We start from the raw sequence: 21805 nt of genomic DNA on the forward strand, positions 1-21805 counted from the left end.
GAAAAGTTTCAGATTTGGAAAATGACATGAAAATATGCTCTATCTCCTTAGAAATCAGAAAAACAATGTGATGTTACTTTATTACCTGTTAGTCTGCCAAAAATTAGAAAGCAAGGATGTAGAAATCCTCGTACCCCACTGGTGAGAATGCACTTCTGCCAAGCCATTAAGTACAATCCGATTTAATGATCACACAATTTCACCCCTGGATATCTATTCCAAAGAAATTGTTATGCAGGTACTAAGGAAACATACATGAGGATGTACTTTCCATCTTCTTATAGAGGTAGAAAATTGGAGGTAATTTGAGTGTCTATCATGGGTAGACAGAATTATAAAGTGGTGGTTGCATACTGTGATGTAACGCTTAGTGGTTAGTAGCAATGAATTATGTGTAGCAACATAGATTGATCATAAAAATCAAGTACTGAGTGAAAAATATTAGAGGATGTGATATTTATACAAAACCATTTACACACATGAATAAAAACATGGACATGAATTGTAAATATATATTTTCAAGAACACTTACAAATTTTAAAAATACACATAACCACTGGGCATGGTGTCTCATGCCTGTAATTCCAGCACTTTGGGAGGCTGAGGAGGGCAGATCACTTGAAGTTAGGAGTTCGAGACCAGCCTGACTAGCATGATGAAACTCCATCTCTAGTCAAAATATAAAGATTAGCCATGAATGAAGGAGTGGTGGCGAGGCCTGTAATCCCAGCTACTGGGGAGGCTGAGGGACGAGAATCGCTTGAACCCAGAAGGTGGAGGTTGCAGTGAGCCAAGATCGTGCCACTGCACTGCAGCCTGGGTGACAGAGACTCTGTCTCAAAGAAAAAAACAAAACAAAACAAAGCAAACAAACAAACAACAAAAAAAAAACCAAAAGCCACATAACCCATTAGAATGACTGCCTAAAGGGTGAATGAAAGTGGAAATGGAGGAAATGGAGATAGAAAGAAATATATACATATTTTTTGAAAGCAAGTGATGGGCTTTTCAAAGACCAGCGATCATAATGCTGTCAAAGGGGTGGGGTATGAATAACTCAGTCCTGTGGTCCTCCAGTCAAAACAAGCAAACATTCAGGCTTTTATGTGATGTCTTTTCTGTGACTTAAAGACAGAGGGGTATAAAGTATTTCTTGGAGAAAGAAAAAATTTACCTGACTCATGATCCATTATAATTCCTTGGTCTAGGAGTCAGTGACTGTTCAAACTATTTTTTAGAATTGACAAATCAAGATAGCTAGGATAGTGGTGCCTATAGAAAGTGGCAAAAGGAAACCAGTTTGATTGTTAATAAAACTAATGGTGAAAAATATAAGTAAAGGTACATGTAGCAAGATCTTTTCCTAAGAGGTTATGCCTTGACCACCAGAACCTCTCTTGAAAGGGTCTGTTGCTTAGCCTTTCTCTCCTATGGTCCTAATTTCTGTTTTTAATCCCTTTTCTTGTGGGAGCTTCTGCATCAGTTTACAGAAGCAGAGACAATCTCCCTCCAGCTTTCACCTTCCTGTTTACCCTCCTCAATTTTTCCTATTCCTGTTGTGTGGTGAAAAAGATAAGTGGGAATATGAGGGTTCTGTATTGCTCTGCTTTGGAGTGGCAAAGCAACTGGCTCTCCACACTGTAATTCTGGATGCACTTTTCCATGACAGTATTATCATGAATAGTAATGTAGGCTCCTATATAACGTGCCTTATGTGTTTAAGCTAATGTAGTCTGGCCTGGGGTTCTAAATCCATGTGAAACATTTCCCTTGGGTCTCCAGCCTCAGGGCTTTCAAATTTTGGCTGTTATTCACTGTAAAATTTGCCAGAGATGCAAAATGAAGCTTTTACAAAAGTGATGATTCTAATGAAGTATTCACACTAGAATAAATGAAGTCTGAGAGTAGATGATACAAGAGGAAGGACAAATGAACCAAAGATAAGACTACTTGAGACCTAAAACTACTTGGGTTTTACTGGGGCTGAGTTTGGCTCCCTTCCCCTTTCTATCTCTTGTACCCTTTTGCATTACTACTTTCCATCATGGAATGCTGCAGTAAGAAGGCCTTTACCAGATGATTAGCACCTTCATATTGGACTTCCCAGCCTCCAGAACTGTAAAAAATAATTTTTTTCTTTATAAATTACTGAGTCTGTGGTATTCTGTTATAGCAACACAAAAAGGGCTAAGACGAAACACTGGTGCCAGACATTGGCTTGTTTCTATAACAAATACCTGAAAATGTGGAAGCAGTTTTGAACTGGGTAATGGCTAAAGGCTGGAAGAATCTGGAGGAGCAGGCTAGAAAAAGCCTAGATAGCTGTGAATGGACCATTGAGGATGATTCTGGTGAAGAGTCAAAAAAAGAGAAGACATGTAGGAAAAGAATGTAGCTTCTTAGAGATTACTTAAGTGTCGTGATTAGATTGTTGGTAGAAATATGAATGCTAAAGGCCATTCTGATGAGATCCTAGATGGAAATGAGAAACAAAGCACTGGAAACTAGAGTAAAGGCCAACATTGTTACAAGGTGGCAAAGAAATTGCCTGAATTATCTCCATGCCTGAGGGCTTCAGGGAAGGCTGAATTTAAGAGATATATACTAGGATAGCAGAGATTTCTAAGCAAAATATTGAAGGAACTGTGTGGCTACATTTATTTATTTACGTATTTATTTATTTAGAGACAGAGTCTTGCTTTGTCACCCAGGCTGGAGTGCAGTGGTGTGATCTTGGCTCACTGCAGCCTCTGCCTCCCAAGTTCAAGCAGTGCTTGTACCTCAGCCTCCCAAGTAGCTAGGATTACAGGTGTGTGCCACCACACCTGGCTAATTTTTTTATTTTTAATAGAGACAGCATTTTTTCATGTTTGCCAGGCGGCCTCAAACTTCTTACCTTAAGTGATCCACGTGACTCGGCCTCCCAAAGAACTGGGATTACAGGTATGAGCTACTGTGCCCAGGCTTTGTGGCTACTTTTAACTGCATATAGTAATATATGAGAAAAAGAGAAATGATTTAAAGATGGGATTTATAACTAAAAGGGAATCAGGGCAAAAATATTTGGGAAATTCACAGCCTGGTTATATAAAGAGTGAAAAGGTCTTTAGGAGAGCAACCCAATGGTGTGTCCCAAGTTACCATTTGCCAAAGAGATTACCATGAATAGAAAGGAGCCAGAAGCTCATTATTTTAAGTGAAGTAACTCAGGAATGGAAAACCAAACATTGTATGTTCACAGTCATAAGTGGAACCTAAGCTATGAGGATGCAAAGGCGTAAGAGTAATACAATGGACTTTGGGGACTCAGGAGAACTGGTGGAAGCGGGGTGAAAGACAAAAGACTACACGTTGGGTACAGTGTACACTGCTTGGGTAATGGATGAACCAAAGTCTCAGCAATCACTATGAAAGAACTTACTTATACATGTAACCAAACACCACCTATTCCCCCCAAAACCTGTTGAAATTAAAATAAATACATAAATAAATAAATGGAGCCAGGTGCTGTTTTTCAAAACAATGGGTGAAAGACCTCAAAGACATCTGAGAGATTTTTGAGGCTGCCTCTGCCATCACTGGCCCAGAGCAGGACCTTGATACAGTTTCCAGAGGGGCACCTGAAGGACCACCACTGCTCAGCACGACCTAGGGACTCTGCTGCTTGAATTTCAGCACAGTGTCCCTTGGCCATCCCAAACATGGCTCAAGTGGGCCTAGGTGCATCTCAACCCACCACTCTGGAATGTACATACCTCATAAGCCTTGGTGGCATTCATGCAGTGTTAATTTTGCAGGTGCACAGAATGCAAGAGCTGTGGGGTCATGGTGGCCTCCATCTAGATGTCAAAGGTTATTATGGACAGTCTGGGGGTGCCCAGGCAGAGACTTGTTACAGCAGCAGAGTCACTGTAGTGAACCCCCACCAGGGCAATGCCTAGTGGAGCCATGGGAGTTGGGAAGCCCCAAGAGCCCAGAACTATAGGGCTACCAGCATGCAACTTCTGTCTGGGAAAGCTGCAGGCACAAGACTCCAACTTGTGAGAGCCGCAGCATGGCCTACACCCAGCAAAACCATAGGGATGGGTTGGCCAAGGTCTTGAGATCTCAACCCCTACCCCTGTGTGCTCAGAAGTCAGGATATAGAGTCAAGGAAAACTGTATTAGAGCTTTAACATTTTATGTTGTTTTTCTTAATGAGTTTTGGACTTCCTTAGGACCAGTTACTGTTCTTACCTGTTTTACCTTTTTGTAATGGAATCATGCTTATCTCACTGCATTTTGGAAACTCATAGCTGGTGGGAATTTGCTTAGGGTGAATCATGCCATGAATCTCACCCACATGTGATTTAGATGAGACTTTGGACTTCGGACTTTTGAGTTGGTGCTAGTATGAGTTAAGACATGGGGGCTTATATTAGTCTGTTTTCACACTATTATTGTAAAGACATACCCAAGACTGGATAATTTATAAAGAAAAGAGGTTTAATTGACTTATAGTTCAGCACGACTGGGGAAGTCTTGGGAAACTTAGAATCATGACAGAAGGCAAAGGGAAAGCGTATTAGTTAATTTTCATGTTGCTAATAAAGACATACCTGAGACTGGGTAATTTGTAATGTAAAAGAGGTTTAATTGACTCATAGTTCCACATGGCTGGAAAGACCTCATAGTCATGGCAGAAGGTGAATGGGGAGCAAAGTTACATCTTACATGGCGACAGGCAAGAGAGCTTGTGCAGGGGACTTCCCATCTATAAAACCATCAGATCTCGTGAGACTTACTCACTACCATGAGAACAGTGTGGGGGAAATTGCCCCCATGATTCCATTATCTCCACCTGGCCCTGCCCTTGACACATGGGGATTATTACAATTCAAGGTGAGATTTGGGTGGGGACACAGCCAAACCGTATTAGGAAGCAAGGCACCTTCTTCGCAAGGCAGCAGGAAGGAGAATGAACACAGGAGGAACTACCAAATACATAAAATCATCAGATCTTGTGAGAACACCATGGGGAAAACCGCCCCCCGGAGTCAATTACCTCTACCTGATCTGTCCCTTGACACATGGGGATGGGGAGTTTAGAATTCAAGATGAGATTTTGGTTGGGGACACAGCCAAACCATATCAGGGCTACAGAGATGGAATGAATATATTTTGCACATGAGAAGGACATGAATTTTGGGGGCTGGAGCAAATGCTAGGCTTGAATGTGACCCTCAAAAAGCATATGCTGGAAACTTAATTCCCAGTGGAACAGTCTTGGGAGGTGGGGCCTAATGAGAGGTGTTTAGGTCATTAGGGCTCCACCCTCAACACCAATTATGAAAGGACTGGAGGCTGCAAGTTCGGCCTCTTGCTCTTTCACCCTCTCAACTCTCTTGCCATCTGCTGGGGGATGGTGTAACAAGAGGGCCTTCATGAGATGCCAAAGTACCTTGATATCAGACTTCCCAGTCTCCAGAACTGGGAGAAGTAAATTTCTTTTATAAATTAGCCAGTCTGTGGTATTTTGTTATAGCAACACAAAGTGGACTAAGATAGGGGCTCCAGAAACACCCCCGTGATGTGTAAGGTAAGACTTACTTGGGAGGATATTCTGACTCACCATGGTAGGCTGAATAATGACCTCCTTACTCCACCCTGCCTAGACCTCCCCGCCCCAAACATATCTATGTCCTAATCCTCAGAACTTGTGACTGTTACCTTATATGGCAAATAGAGACTTTGCAGATGTGATGAAAGATCTTTCCATGGAGACGTTATCCTGGGATATCTAAGAGGACTTGATAAAACCATAAGGGTCTTCATAACAGGATGGCAGGAGATCAGAGTCAGTAGTAGGATATGGAATTGACAAAGCAAGAATTGGTAGACATACAAGGATGAGGCCACGAGCCCAGGAATGCAGATGGCCTCTAGAAGCTGAAAAAGGCAAGGAAAGGGATTCTTCCTTGAAGTCTCCAGAAGGAAAGGATCCCTGCTAGCCCTTTGGTTTTAGACTCTCCGCACTGTAAAACAATACATTTTTATTATTTAAAGCTACTAAATTTGTGGTAATTTGTCATAGCAGCCATAGGTAACTTAAACACATACTGACTTCAAATGAATTTTTTAATCTGTCTGTGATAAATTATATTTTTCCAAAGATAGTTCAAAAATGTCTCCCATTCCACATGCCCTTCTGCAGTGTCATTTTGCCATATCCTGATCGAGAGGTAGAATAAATCCCCCACCCACACCCTACCCTTTGAATCTGGGTGGATCCTGCGACCACTTTGATCAATATAATACAATAGAAGTGACACAATGTCCCATAACTGCCATGGCAGCTGGCTTTCTCTCTCTTAGAAGTTAGCTGTCATGAAAGAAGTGCCACTGTAAGACCAGCATGCTAAGGGAAACACCCACATGGAGAACTTTGAAGCATGATCTATCACATGGAAAGAGAGATGCTGAGGAACATTAGCTCCATCTAGGAAGCAGTCCCCTGCCACCGCCATCCTGGTTGACTCCATTGGCAGCAGAGACAAACAACCCAACCAAACTCTGCAAATATTTGACCCACAAATCATGAGAAAAACACAATGATTATTTAGGCTACTAATTTTGGGGGTGGTTTGTTACTTGGCAAAAGCTAAGTAAAACACCATCTTTTTTTATAGAAAGTCAGTGACTGTCTGAACAATGAAGTAATACATATAGTGTCTTTAATGCCTGTTAAGAAATATATTTTTGGCACTAAGTAACTTCTAGTTACCTTAAAGTCGCAAAGTATTTCATCTTTACAATTCCAGCTGTCATTTCTTAGTTTCCTAGCAATATCTACCAGGTTGCTATATCTGATTTCACAGCGTTGTAGTGAGGAATGAAGGGAATGAAGTAAACCTGTTTTGTAATATAGAAGCATTATACAAATATTATTGTATTAATCTCAGGGCAACATTAGAAGAATTCAAAGTAGCCTATAGCAAGTAGAAACACGAACTGATTCTATTGACTTAATTATGTATACTTTATAAATCAGACTCTGGTCAATAGATTTGAGAGTAACATCTTGTTTCTGCTATGGAATTAAAAACATATATGACAATAAATTTCTGTGCTAAATCAAGGTTTTTTTCACTTCTGACTTTAAGGTTCTTCTCCAGAGAGAAGAAGCTGTTACAGACCTATTTTTTATGATTCTGTATCTGTTGCCATCTTACTTGTAGATTTTTAATTTTGCAAAAAGGTAGATGGAAACGTTTAGTGTTGCATTTTGAAGGCTGAATCTTGTGAATCCACAGGAGCATAAATATTCTACCTCTTGGGACGGTTCCTACCATGAATTCAGATCAAGTATGTGTGTCTAAGAAGATTATGTTCGTTTTTCTTTTCAGTTTGTCTTCGCTCTTTTCAATCTGGGTTATTCACTGCTGCACGCCAGTCAACTGATGCTTATCCTGACCTGAGAAGCTGTGTCAATGGTAAGCACTTCTACCATCTATTGAAAAAACAAAACAAAGACTCTGTAGGTAAAGTACACCCATGCTAATGTAAACTAATGTTTCAAAATCGAGAAATGATCCTTTGATGGGTTGTATGTCCAGCAAAGAAGTATTTTCAAACTGCATTTAAAATACTTGTTTGTGGTTGTAAATGCCGCTGTATTACTCAAAATGAATTTTTTTTGCCTAATGTTTCAACTGAACAGGGTTCTTTGTTTTAGTAAGCTTTAGGTCAACAGCTTCAGAATTTTTATTCCCAATGGCTTTATTTTGGCTGTTGTTGCATAATCAAGTAGTGTGACTAAATGTTACAGTAGGTTAATAGCTCAAAGTAGAGCCACATTTATTCTTCTAACTTTCTGGCACTGATAATATAAACATGGAAAATGTTATATGAATCAAATTAGCTTTCTTGCTCTGAAGTTCACAAGGGGCTTAATGATAATTCTGGTAGATTATTCTTGACTCTTTGTTGGGAAATCGGTAAATTAGTAAAAGCAAATGGTGCAACCGCAGATATAAATTGTGATGTTTGTTCAGAGAATATTTTACATCCAGCATTGACATTCTCTAGATATTCATTTAACTGTGTTTTTCTCTAACTTAAAGTGCTTGCAATTACACAGGTAGAACAGTTTGTCTGAACACGTATGTTTAATTATTTAATTCATGCTTTATCTTTTCTTAAAATTTACCAAAGAACAGAAGAATAATAGTTTTGATAAAAATTTTCTATTAGTTTGTTTTCCGTGATTTTTAACTAATACCTAATGTATTACCACGTTTCAAAAAACTTGATCCTATGAAGACTTTTTAAAAAATTGTGGAATTAATTAGGCATTATTTAGGTTGGTTATTTATTTATTTATTAAACAACAAAAATTTTCTTTGACTAACATATGCAAAGAGATAGAAATATTGGCAGTATTGGGAGTATTGGAAGTATTGGAAGGATAGGAAGAACATGTATGGTTGATTGGGAAGTTGAGAAGCTGGTGTGCAAATGTGCAGAAACGAAGGGACTATTGCAGTGTGTGATGAGGGGACAGAAATTACAAATAAAAAACAAATAGTATGTCATTTGCCGTATTGATAAAGTGCTTTGATAGTTTAGGAAGAAAATAAACAAGGCACTATAATTGATCTTTACTTGTACTTTTTTTTTTTTTTTTTTGACAAGCTCTTGCTCTGTTGCCCAGGCTGGAGTGCAATGGTGCAATCATGGCTCACTGCAGCCTCAACCTCCTAGGTTCAAGCAATCCTCCTACCTCAGCCGCCTGAGTAGCTGGAACTACAGGCACATGTCATCACTCCTGGCTAGTTTATTTTTTATAGAGATGGGGTCTTGGGTGTGTTGTCCAGGCTGGTCTCAGACTTCTGGCCTCAAGCAATCCTCCTACCTGGGCCTCCCAAACTGCTAGGATTACAGGCATGAAACATTCCAGGCCCTACTTTGTACTTCTTAATATTGCTCTTTTTCTCTGCTAATATTCCTTATTTTAAAATCTATCTTATATTAATATAGTCACTCTGGCTTTCTTTTGATTAGTGTTTTTATGGTTTACTTTTCCGTCCATTAACTTTGAACATACCAGTATGTTTATATTTCAAGTGAGTTTCTTTTGGGTCTTGCTGTTTTCTCCAATCTGACAATGTCTGTCTTTTAAGTGGAGTGTTAGACTATAAACATTTACATTTAATGTTACCATTGATGATGGTTAAAGTCCATTAATCCCATCTGTTCTTTTTTTTTTTTTTGCGGGGTGGCGTGGGGCTGGAAGTTGATTACATTTTTCCATTTTATCTCCTCTGTTATTAATTATGCTTCTCAAACTTCTTTTACTCATTTCTTTTCTTTTCTTCTTTTCTTTTTTTTTTTTTTTTCTTTTGGTCAGGATCTCACTCTCTAGCCCAGGCTGGAGTGTGGTGGGGTGATCATAGCTCATTGCAGCCTTGAACTCCTGGTCTCAAATCCTTCTTCCTTTCTGCCTCAGCCTCCTTAGTAGCTAGGGCTGCAGGCATGTAGCACCATGTCCAGCTAATTTTTAAATTTGTTTGTAGAGATAGGGTCTCACTTTGTTGCCTAGATAGTTTTGAACTCCTGGCTTCAAGTGATCTTTTTACCTTGGCCTTCCAAAGTGCTGGGATTACAGGCATGAGCCACTGTGCCAGACCTCATTTCCTCTATTTTTTTGTGTGTGTTGTTTCTGCCTTACATTTTAATATTATACATTATAAACTCCATGATATGTTAATTTATAAATAGATTATCAAATGAGAAAATATTGTTTTATTGTTTTATTTATTTATTTTTGAGACAGAGTCTTGTGCTGTCATCTAAGCTTGGAGTGCAGTGGCACAATCTCAGCTCATTGCAACCTCTGTCTGCTGGATTCAAATCATTCTTGTGCCTCAGCCTCCCAAGTAGCTGGGATTACAGGCCTGGCTAATTTTTTTGTATTTTTGTGGAGACAGGGTTTTGCCATGTTGCCTAGGCTGGCCTCAAATTCCTGGCTGCAAGTGATCCACCCACTTTGGCCTCCCAAAATGCTAGGATTACAGGCATGAGCCATTGGCACCTGTCCCAGAAAACATTGTTCTGTATTTTCTCATATGTTTACCATTTCTGGCATTCCATATTCTTTTTTATAGATCCACATTTCCATCTGACAACATGTTCCTTCTGCCTGAAGAAATTCCTTTAACATTTCTTATACTACATATCTGATGAAGATGGATTTTTCTCTCTTTTTTTTTTTTTTTTTTTGAGACAGAGTCTGGCTCTGTCACCCAGGCTGCAGTGCAGTGGCACAACCTCAGCTCACTGCAAGCTCCATCTCCCGGGTTCATGACATTCTCCTGCCTCAGCTCCCCGAGTAGCTAGGACTACAGGTGCCTGCCACCACGCCCAGCTAATTTGTTGTATTTTTTGTAGAGACAGGGTTTCACCCTGTTAGCCAGGGTTTGATTTCCTGACCGTGTGATCCGACTGCCTTGGCCTCCCAAAGTGCTGGGATTACAGGCATAAGCCACCGTGCCCAGCCTTTCTCATATTTTTTAATTAAAAAATAGTATATTGCCTTTATTTTGGGGAGATATTTTTATTGGGTAAAGACTTCCATGTTGATAGTGTTCCATCAGTATGTCAAAGATGTCTGTCCATTGTCCTTACACTTGAATAGATGTGATGGGAAAACTACTGTTATTCTTAGTTTTTTTTTTCTTCTATGTATGCACTGTGTTTTAGATTTCTCTTTTCCCCTGGTTTTCTCTAATTTGACATAGTATTTTTAGGTTTATCCTGATTGGTGTTTAGTGGGCTTCTTGGATCTGCATGTTCATAGTTTTCATCAAATTTAGAAAACGATTTACTATTATTTATTCAAATTTCTTTTTTCTTTTTCCCTGCTATCTTTCCTCTTCTCTTGGAATGTCCATAACATGTATTAGGCCACTTGATATTGTTTAACAAGTCATTCATGCTCTAATTATTTATCAGTTTATTTATGTATTTATTGTTTTTATACTTCTTATCTGTCCTTCCTTGATTTTGGATAGTTTTTATGTCTTCAAGTTCACTCTTCCTTTCTTCTCCCATGGATAATTTACTTTTAATCCTATTTAGTGTATTTTTCATTTTATATAGTCTATTTTTCATTTCAATACATCCCATTTGGGTCTGTTCCACATCTGCTATTTTATTTTTTTTTTTTTCATCATGCCTATATTTACTACTGGAACATGTGGAGTGCACTTAAAATAATTTTATTTATTTATTTTTCTGATTTTTTTGTCATGTCTTTCATTTTAGATATATTTTCATCTACTGATTTTTCTCTTGGTTATAATTTTTTTTCTTGTTTCTTTACATGCCTATTATTTTCTTAATTTAATTTAATTTTACATTATGCTTTATTTTATTTGGATATAAGATCTCACTGTTACCCAGACTGGAGTCCAGTGGTATGATCATAACTCACAGTAACTTCAAACTCCTGGTCTCAAGCTATCCCCCTACCTTAGCCTCTCAAATAGCTGGGACAACAGGCATGGACTACCACAGGTTGGGAATTTATTTTTTAAATTAATTTTAAAGATTACATCTCGGTATGTTGCCAAAACTGGTCTTAACTCCTGGCCTCAAATGATCCTCCCTCATCTGCCTCCCAAAGTGCAGAGTGAACCACTGCATCTGACTCCTACTTATTTTTAATTGTTTACTGAACCAAACAAACAATACTATTCTCAGTATAAATAGAAAAAAAGAACTTAGAACTTTCAGTTTGGGCTAAGATGATGTAACAGGGACCAAGTTTATCCTCGTGCCTTAAATAAGTAGAACTTCAGTCTAAGTATATAAAATAATGGTTATGAACATTGGAGAACAGGAAGCAGAACACTGTGAGTCCTAAGGGAAAGAAAATAAGCTTACAGCTTATGTTGCTGGGTCCTGGATTTTCTTGTCTTCTTCCAAATAGTGTTTAATTTTGTTGTGGCATTTAGGTAACTTATGTGGAATACATTAAAAACAAATCTTTTGAGGTTTGATTTTAAGCTCTGTTAAGGCAATCCTGAGTAGCCATTAGCTTAAAACTAATTTAGCTTCAATAATAAGTCTATGTCCTTGTGAGGAGTCTACCTGATGCCCTTTGTACTATGAAATATTTTAGGTCTAGGTAGTCTAAAACAAACTATCCCTATCCCTCTATGAGCTCTGGAAATTTTCCTGTGCAAATCATCATTCAGCCAAAGACCTTAGGGGATCTTTTTGCAGATCTCTGGAGACTCTCTTTCTCTTTTTCTCTCTCTCTCTTTTCCTCTCTCTTTCCATACACACATATATTTTTTTTTCCCTCTCTCTGCCTTTATAGTACTCTGACCAGCAAAATTCTAATTTGATCTCCCCAAACTCCAATATTTGTTTTCTCAACCCAGGGAGACCACTGGGCTCTGTTTGTGTTTCTTGCACTGTTGCATAGAAGCTATCTCCAGGCACTAATGTGGTCCAATTGTAGGTCTCAGCTTGTTTATTTTCTTTTCTTTAGGAATCATGATGTTCTCCTTCCTGTTCTCCAATGTTTGAAAAACAATTATTTTACACAGTTAGACTGAAGTTCTACTTATTTAAGGCAGGAAGATAAATCTGTTCCTTGTTACATCATCTTAGCCCAAATTGAAAGTTTTAAGTTCTTTTTTCTTTTCTTTCTTTTTTTTTTGAGAGAGAGCCTTGCTCTATCACAGTGGCATGATCTTGGCTTACTGAAGCCTCTGCCTCCCAGGTTCAAGCAATTCTTGTACTTTAGACTCCGGAGTAGCTAGGACTACAGGAGTGTGCCATCATGCCCAGCTAAGTTTTGTATTTTTAGTAGAGACAGGGTTTCACCTTGTTGCCCAGGCCCCAAGTGATCGGCCTGCCTTGGTCTCCCAAAGTGCTGGGATTACAGGTGTGAGCCATCGTGCCTAACCTCTTTTTTCTCTTAATGTTGAGAATAGTATTGTTCTGTCTACCTCATGGGATTGTTCTAAGGCTCAAATGAGGTAATATATTTGGAAAAATATCTAAATTACAGTTACAAAATACTGTATATATTTGCAATGTAAAAGTAGTGTTATGGAATCTTTGGGATGTTGCTTTTCTGTCTGGAAACTTCTGTAGCCAGTAATGCCTTTGCCCGAGTTCTTGTCCTGCATCCATGAAAAGTGAGGTATGCAGAAAAGTAGAGAGTGAGCAAGATGAACAGAAGCGTTACTGAGCATTAGAACAGCTTAGAGGACACCCTCAGTGGGTAGCTCATCTCTGTAGGCAGGTTGTCCCATCAAGTGTTCAGCTCTCAGCGGAGAGGAGGCCTTGAAGCGGGTGGCTCCTCTTTGTAGCCAGGTCATCCCATTGTCCCTGCAGCTGTCAGTAGAGAGGAGGCCTAGAGTGGGTGGCTCCTCTCTGCTGCTGGTTGTCCCATCAGCAGCTCTCAGCAGAGGAGGGCCTGGAGAGGGTGGTTCTTCTCTGAAGACAGGTCATTCGATGTTTGCAGCTCCCAGTAGAGAGGAGTCCCTGGAGGTGGTAGCTCCTATCTGCAGCTGGTCGTCTGTATATCTGTTCTGTTCTGGCTGAGTCTAGGGTTTTTATAGTCTTTAGAGTGGGAAAGTACATGCAGACTGGTCCATGGGCTGCCACGGGTGGGCCCAGGAAAAAGCACCAAGAGTTCCCCCTTCAGTCAGCAGGACTGGCAGCCCAGCCCATAGGCCTCAGGCCTTTCCCAGTCTGAAGGTGGGACTTCACGGGGATCCACCCTTTTCCACACAGGCAGCTGTCTACCTCTTGCCACTGTGCATGGCACCCAGGCTCTTTGTGCCAAGGGGGTGCCTGCAGGCCAGCGCTGAGCTGCCCTCAGCACCCCTGTCAGCTCCCCTCCCATGCTTGTTGGAGCCCAAAGACTGGAGGGGGCTGGGGGCTGGCATTTTAGCACTGCCCTGAGCCTGTGCCCACCCGGCCAGGCTGCAACAGCAGCCGGCTTCAGCCCCAACCTTGTTCCATGATCAGAGTGGGTGCCAGCAGTGAGGAGAGACCAGGAAGCAGGAGCAGGCACTTCTGAGCCTGTGGTGGGCACAATGGGCCTTCCCAGGCCCCCAAGAGCACAGAGATGCCCAGGTTTACAGCCAGGCTTGGGCAGCTGCAGCTGCACTCAGGGGACTCTTGTCCCACCAGTTTGGAAGGGGTGGGGCTCCCCTTTGTCCTTGGCTTTCACCAGCTCTGTGGCGCGTGCAGCCCCAGCCATGCCTCTTAGATCAGGGTGGATGCCTGCTTCAGGGAGAAGCCTGGAAGCGGGAGCAGGCCCCCAGGAGCACAGAGACACCCGGGTCCAGAGCCACGGCAGGGAAGCTGCAGTAGCATCCGGGGAGTGTGGGGCTCCTACCTGCTCTGTGGAGAGTGGGAGACCCTGGCCCACCTCCCTACTGCAGCTGGCATCTTGACAGCAGCCACTCTAGATGGGCCACTGCTGCCATCTGTAGTTTATTTTTACAAAATAATTATGAAGATTTACCTAATGGACTCACTTTTTAACTTAAGAAAAGTATTATTTAAAGGGAGGAGTTGTGCTTTTTTTTTTTTTTCCATTGGTTCCAGGCTTCAGGATTTTTATTATAGTGCACACAATTTTCTTTTACCATGACATGAGGTAAAAAAAAATAAATAGATGTCTATTTCCTTCAGCCATTCCAGACCAGTGTAGTCCTCTGCCATGCAATGAAGATGGATATATGAGCTGCAAAGATGGAAAAGCTTCTTTCACTTGCACTTGTAAACCAGGCTGGCAAGGAGAAAAGTGTGAATTTGGTATGTATAACAACCCCCGCCCCCCAGCTCATCAGGATTGGTCTCCTGGAAAGTTCTCTGCAGGTTATATTACTTTAAAAATATTTCGTTTTTTTCCTGTTTTAGATATAAATGAATGCAAAGATCCCTCAAATATAAATGGAGGTTGCAGTCAAATTTGTGATAATACACCTGGAAGTTACCACTGTTCCTGTAAAAGTGGTTTTGTTATGCTTTCAAATAAGAAAGACTGTAAAGGTAAGAGCAGGATGGTAGAATTAAAACGCATTTACTGTATGAGAATAATCCCAGTTAGAGAAATTTTACTAGCACGTTTTTGGAAAAATGATTGTAAGTGCTTATACGAACACATTTTTATCCACATTGAAGCTTTGTGATACTGTGGAACTGCTTTTTAGTTTTTGTTTGTTTTTGAGAGAGAGGGTCTCACTCTGTCTCCCCGGCTGGAGTGCAGTGGCTCTATCACGGCTCACTGTAGCCTTGACCTCCCGAGCTTAATTGATCCTCTGACTTCAGCCTCCCAAGTAGCTGGGACTACAGGTGCATGCCACCGTGTCCAGCTAATTTTGTTTTGTATTTTTTGTAGAGATGGGGTTTCACCATGTTGCCCAAACTGATCTTGAATTCAAGTGAGCCTCCTGCCTCAGCCTACCAAAGTGTCGGGTTTACAGGTGGGAGCTCTGTGCCTGGCATGTATTTTAGTTTACAGTACTGATAACATGATTTTTAAAAATTTTCTTATTGTATGTGCGTGTACACACTTGTGTGCATGTTTCAATAAGGAATTTCATTATAAAATGACATTTCAATGCAAGTCTTTGCATGCTACAAACTTTGCAAAATCATTGTTTATCCTCTGTCTTCAGACATTATATTTTTTATTTTCTTCTAGTAAGATAAGTAGCCATAGAAAGAAATCCACTGCAATAACCTCTTCCATTGTATTTTATTTTTCCTTTTCAGAAATACTTTTCTGATTTCCAGTATCAATCCTTCATCTGGCACTTCATTTCCTGTTGTGGTTTTGGGAAAGAAAAGAAGATCTAGTTTCTTTCTCTTTCTTTCTTTAAGATCATATCACTGGTCATAACTCGTTTTTCTTCTTCAGTCTTAAATATTCCCTGTTAGTTTAGCTTTCTAACAAATCATTTTACTAGTGTATTTCTTTTATTTTTCATTGTTTTCCTATCCCTACATTTTGACTTTTTTTTCTCTCTGTATGCTGTCTTTCAGTTTGGCTGTGTTAATGCTATGACTAAATCTTCAAATATTCATACCAGGTGTGTGGATGACTAAAAGCAAGATTTCCTACCTGGACTTAAAATTTTCCTTTAGAAACTGGATACAATTAATATCAACATTCTCTCCTCCACTACTTTTTTTGTTTTGTTTTGCTAAAATGTTAAAAAAAAAAAAAAAAAGGAAGTTAAAATGTGAATTTCTTGTTCAACTCTTTATTTTATATATGTTTTGGTAAAGCCCTAAATTGGATTCGTATTCAAATCATCTATCTCTTACTGAATAACAGTGTTTAATATGATAAACTTTACTATAGTATTATTTAAACTGCAGTTAAATGACTCTAAAGTGAACACATTAACAACAAATTCTTCTAAACAGTTACCCAATGTGTGACCATGTATCTTTCTTATCCGCCTATTTGAAGGTCTGTTTGTGTTTGGATTTTGAGACTACTTAGAATAAGACTGTCATTAGAACATGAGTTATAGAAAAACCATCACGATGCTGGATACCATATGCATTTTATAAACAAATAGTACCCATTGATACTTCTACACTTGAATACTTTAATAGTCTCTTTCTAAAGAATTTTTGTTTTTATTTATTTATTTTTTAAGATAGGGTTTTGCCTGTCACCTAGGCTGGAGTGCAGTGGAATGATCTCAACTCACTACAGCGTCCATCTCCTGGGAGGTCCTCCCACCTCACCCTCCTAAGTAGCTGGGACTACAGGCATGCACCACCATGCCTGGCTAATGTTTGTAGCTTCTGTACAGATACAGACGGAGTTTTGCCACATTGTCCAGGCTGATCTCAAATTCTTGGGCTGAAGCGATCCATCCACTTCAACCTCACAAGGTCATGGGATTACAGGCATGAGCCACCGCACCTGGCCAAATTTGTGACTTTTTAAAAACTCAAAAGTATTTTAAATTCTTATCCACTCAGTTAATACACACATATATGTGTAAATGATTACAAAAGTGCTCTTATTAATAGGAATGTTCTTGATGACCACATCTGTTCTTATATTTATTTACATTATTGTTTACCCATGATATGTAAGTAATAGAGGAGAAAACAGATAGAAGAATATATGAAAAACTATTACAGCCAGGCGTAGTGGCTCACGCCTGTAATCCCAGCACTTTGGGAGGCTGAGATGGGCGGATCACGAGGTCAAGAGATCAAGATCATCCTGGCTAACACGGTGAAACCCCGACTCTACTAAAAATACAAAAAAATAGCCGGGCGAGGTGCCGGGCGCCTGCAGTCCCAGCTACTCGGGAGGCTGAGGCAGGAGAATGGCGGGAACCCGGGAGGCGGACCTTACAGTGAGCCGAGATCGCGCCACTGCACTCCAGCCTGGGCCACAGAGTGAGACTCCGCCTCAAAAAAAAAAAAAAAAAAGAAAGAAAGAAAGAAAAAACAACAACAAGAAAAAACTATTACAATGGGACCTTTGCCACGATGTAGAAATGCTTGGGATCCAGTTGCCAGTAACTGTCTAAAGATGAAAGAATAAAACTTTTCTCTTCTTGTTCTTCTTCTTTCTTTTCTTTCTTTTTTTTTTTTTTTTTTTCGAGACAGAGTCTCGCTATGATGCCCAGGCTGGTATGTAGTGTGAGCTCGGCTCACTTCAACCTCTGTTTTGCGGGTTCAAGTGATTCTTCTGCCTCAGCCTCCCGAGTAGCTGGGACTACAGATGCACGCCACCACGCCTGGCTAATTTTGCATTTTTCGGTAAAGATGAGGTTTTGCCATGTTGACCAGGCCGCTCTTGAACGCCTGAGCTGAAGTGATCTGCCCGCCTTGGCCTTCCAAAGTGCTGGGATTACAGACATGAGCCACTGTGCCCAGCTGAAAGAATAAAACTTTACAATCAGACATCAGATGTCGATGTGGAGTCATAAAACCAATGTACTGTAACTTAAACTTGTATGATCTAAATAATTCCCTGCAATATGCCTCAAACCAAATGCACTTAGTGACATATTTTCACTGATTTTATTTTATTTTATTATGTATTTATTTAGTGACAGGGTCTCCCTCTGTCACCCAGGGTGGAGTGGAGTGGTGCAATCATAGTTCAAGGCACCCTAACTTCTGGGTTCAAGTGATCCTCTTGCCTTATCCTCCTTAGTAAGAAGAACACATGCCACCACTCCTGGCTAATTTTTTTCTCTTTTCCTTTTTTTTTTTTTTTTTTAATATATAGAAGTAGGGTTCCACCATGTTGCTCAGGCTGGTCTCGAACACTTTGGCCTCCCAAAGTAATAGGACTACAGCACTGCCACCATGGCCGGCCACTCCTGGCTAATTTAAGAAAAAAACTTTGTAGAGACAGTGTCCCACTGTTGCTCAGGCTTACTTTATTTCAAAAACATAGTTTTTAGCTCTTTTTAAGACATTGGATATTTTACTTTGAATTAATTAAAGATTCACATGAAGTTGTAAGAAGTAATACAGAGAGATGCTATATACCTACCCTTTACCTCGTTTTCCCTCAATGGTAATATTTTACAAAATGATAGTACAATTTCACACTCAGGATGTTGACAATGATACAGTCAAAATATAGAAAAATTCCTACAAGGAAACTGGTTTTATTATTTTTGTGCAAGTTATTTTAAATAATATCCTAAATTTTGACTATTAATCTGGAAAAAAGGTGGTCAACTTTTGGAATAGAAAACATATTTTCTGTTCTGAATTTGTCTTTCTCCAGAGAGTACGCAGAAGAGATAATAATTACATCTCCATTGAACTATTTCTGCCGCATGTTTTGTTTTCTTCACAGGTGCTCATCGAGTAACTAGTTACTATCAATATGTTGTCTCCTTCATTTTGCACTATAATATATGCATCTGAAATTTCTGGAATATTCATTTAGCACTAAATTCATATTGGATTAACTGCAGATTTATAAGTACTTAGAGACCTTAATCTTGTTTTAAATTTGAATCACTATCGTCTGCTTTAGACAATAGTAGTGTACAAATTAGATGTTTGTTCATTTCCAAAGAAACAAGATAGAATAGATGAGCCATCACATGTACAAAAAATAATTGTGATAATGTGGAGTGAATCTGTTTTCAAGACCTCTGTTTATTTTCATACCACAACCTGGCAGATAAGAATATTTTTAAAGCTTTCTCCTTCTTAACATAACTAGAAAGGAACATGGCAAACATGAATCAAATTCCCTATGCATTTGTAGAAAGAAATCATATTTAGTGAACTAACATATGATGATAGATTTAATGTTTTTTTGTACGAAGGCCAATCTGTTATCTCATTACGTATATTAAACTAGTCCAGGAAACACAAATCAAGGGTTCTTTGCTAGTGTCTGCTGGTATGGGAAAAATGTTTTTTAATATGGTTATTTTATTTATAGATGTGGATGAATGCTCTTTGAAGCCAAACATGTGTGGCACAGCTGTGTGCAAGAACATTCCAGGAGATTTTGAATGTGAATGCCCTGAAGGCTACAGATATAATCTCAAATCAAAGTCTTGTGAAGGTAGAATGATGGTAGTATCATTACTGATTGTGGAGAGGGTGTGTGTGAAGCCTGAACTGATATTTGAAAGCATTGGTTTTGTTTGACTTCAACAGTCATATTTTCTTATCCCTAGTATAGCTTGTTCAATTGGGTAATCATTGGCTTTCTTCCAGAGTAAAAGTGTGTAAGACACATGGTCTTTAAGTTTAGTGTTATGCGCGCCGATTGGCCCTTTGCGCTACCTATGAATTGGAGACCTCCATGTGTGATATAAACATATTAAACATATTTTCACGTCATTTACATTATATTCAAAGATAAAGAGAATTTCAGTTTGGAAGGAAAAACAGTAGATAGAAAAGAAAGACACAAGCTTAAAAGTCATCTGAGTGAGACAATGAGCATGGTTATAAACTTTAGTTTTTATTCCAAGCTTTTCAGTGATTTTTCTGGGCATATATAAATAAGTCATTTATTCTAAAATAAAAAGTGACACAGTTCTATTATCTCATGATAAAGAAATGATAACAATACACTAGAAATTTAAGAAATATTGATCAGTAATGTCAGAGCCTGTGGGTTTGGGGCAACCCCTTGAAGGTGCTGTTGCTTTGAGTGACTGCAGTGGCTCTGCCCTGTGTGCCCCAGGAAGCTTCAACATATTATAGTTGTTTGTTTGTAGGTCTGTTTATCATGATATACAGATTATTCTATACCTTCCTTTGGATTTTTTAAAATTTTAAAACAGATTTAATGCCATGGCTGGAACTAATCAATACTAATTTTTCTATTGTGGTTGTGTGTGTGTGTGTGTGTGTGTGTATATGTGTGTGTATATACATACATAAGAAAATATTATATATATACACACACATACATATATGTATGTATATTCACACTCATGTATAGTGTACCTTTTAAAAAATAGATATGTGGGTACAAGTACAGTTTTAATGTACCCTTTTAACCATTTTTAAATGTACAATTCGGTGGCATTAATTACATTCTTGCCATTGTGCAGCCATCACTGCTATTTCCAAAACTTTTTCATCAGCCCAAACAAAAACTTTTAAGCAGTAACCATTAAGCAGTGAGTTTTCTTTTATTAGTTACCTTGATGGAAGTAACTTCTACTCTTGTTTCTTGTCTCTATGAAGTTGCCTAAATCAATAATAATTTTACAATGTATTTTTTAACTACATATGCTGCTTTTGAAATTTTGATGTCCTATCTCCTTTTGCATTCACCAGAAATATTCCCCTGCCCACCACACACACATTTCTCCTTTCCCACCATTGCAGATAGAAATTACCACAGATAACTCTAGACATCTGCAGAATTATCATTAACCAGCTTCATCCCCTGTACTGTAGTTTTATTTAATGAATGACATATTTTATAAAAGATTTATATATGACTCTTATCTGATCTATAAATTTAATAATATGCAATTTTAATACTATTGAAGGATTATTAATTTTGGGAATCTATTTTAAATTATTTTATGGGAACATATTCAATAATAGCATTTATGAACTTGTGGAGTTTTAAAGGTCATAGGGCATAGCCAATGAAAATGTAAATGATCTTATATAGTTCTGAGATAGATGTTTGCTTCAACATAATATAAATTTCCAAGAATGATTTTCTCAAAATATGGAGTAGGGACAGGGACCATATAGATTTCGTAATATGGGAGATTACATCATAGCGAGGTTTAAAAAAAAAAAAAAACAGAAAGATAACAAATAAAGATATTTCCATAAATTCACTGCCACCATTAATTATTGCATTATGAGAGGCCCCATGTTCTTGATATTGTCATTTAATTCCTGACTGTATCAGCCTTCAGTTAAAGCGGTCTTTTCTTCCCTCCCCTTCCCTACCTTTCTTTTCCTTTACTTCTTCCACATCTTCCTCTCCCTTCCTCTTCCCCTTCCCATTTCTTTTTTCTTTTTCTCAAAGCAATGAGTTGTGAGGTAATCTCAAGGGAATTCAAATAATCAGAAATGACAGTTAAGTTGAGATTCTCAATCTTTATTTCTTCAAATTCAAAATGAGAAATTTGGTAGAATTGTTATACTGAATCACCAAAAGTTATAAATTAATTTTAGTTTCAAATATGTAAATAAATAAAAATTATACTTGTAACTCATTTAAATTTCCACGTTGTTTTATATTTAAATATAGCTTGATGTCATAGTATTCTTTCCCTAAGGTTCGATTATC

General features: G+C 38.8%; 1 protein-coding gene across 2 annotated transcripts in view; it reads left to right on the forward strand.

Moving 5' to 3' along the window:
• Window positions 1–21805, forward strand: part of LOC105477418 (protein S) — a 100114-nt gene that overhangs the window by 53160 nt on the left and 25149 nt on the right. For both annotated transcript variants that reach the window (XM_071092553.1, XM_071092554.1), the window contains exons 4-7: window positions 7386–7472; window positions 14704–14826; window positions 14932–15063; window positions 19469–19594. In XM_071092553.1, the coding sequence (XP_070948654.1) occupies window positions 7386–7472; window positions 14704–14826; window positions 14932–15063; window positions 19469–19594 (468 nt within the window). The remainder of the gene's footprint in view (window positions 1–7385; window positions 7473–14703; window positions 14827–14931; window positions 15064–19468; window positions 19595–21805) is intronic.

Source organism: Macaca nemestrina, chromosome 2 (assembly GCF_043159975.1).
Source record: "Macaca nemestrina isolate mMacNem1 chromosome 2, mMacNem.hap1, whole genome shotgun sequence".
NCBI classification, from domain to species: domain Eukaryota; kingdom Metazoa; phylum Chordata; class Mammalia; order Primates; family Cercopithecidae; genus Macaca; species Macaca nemestrina.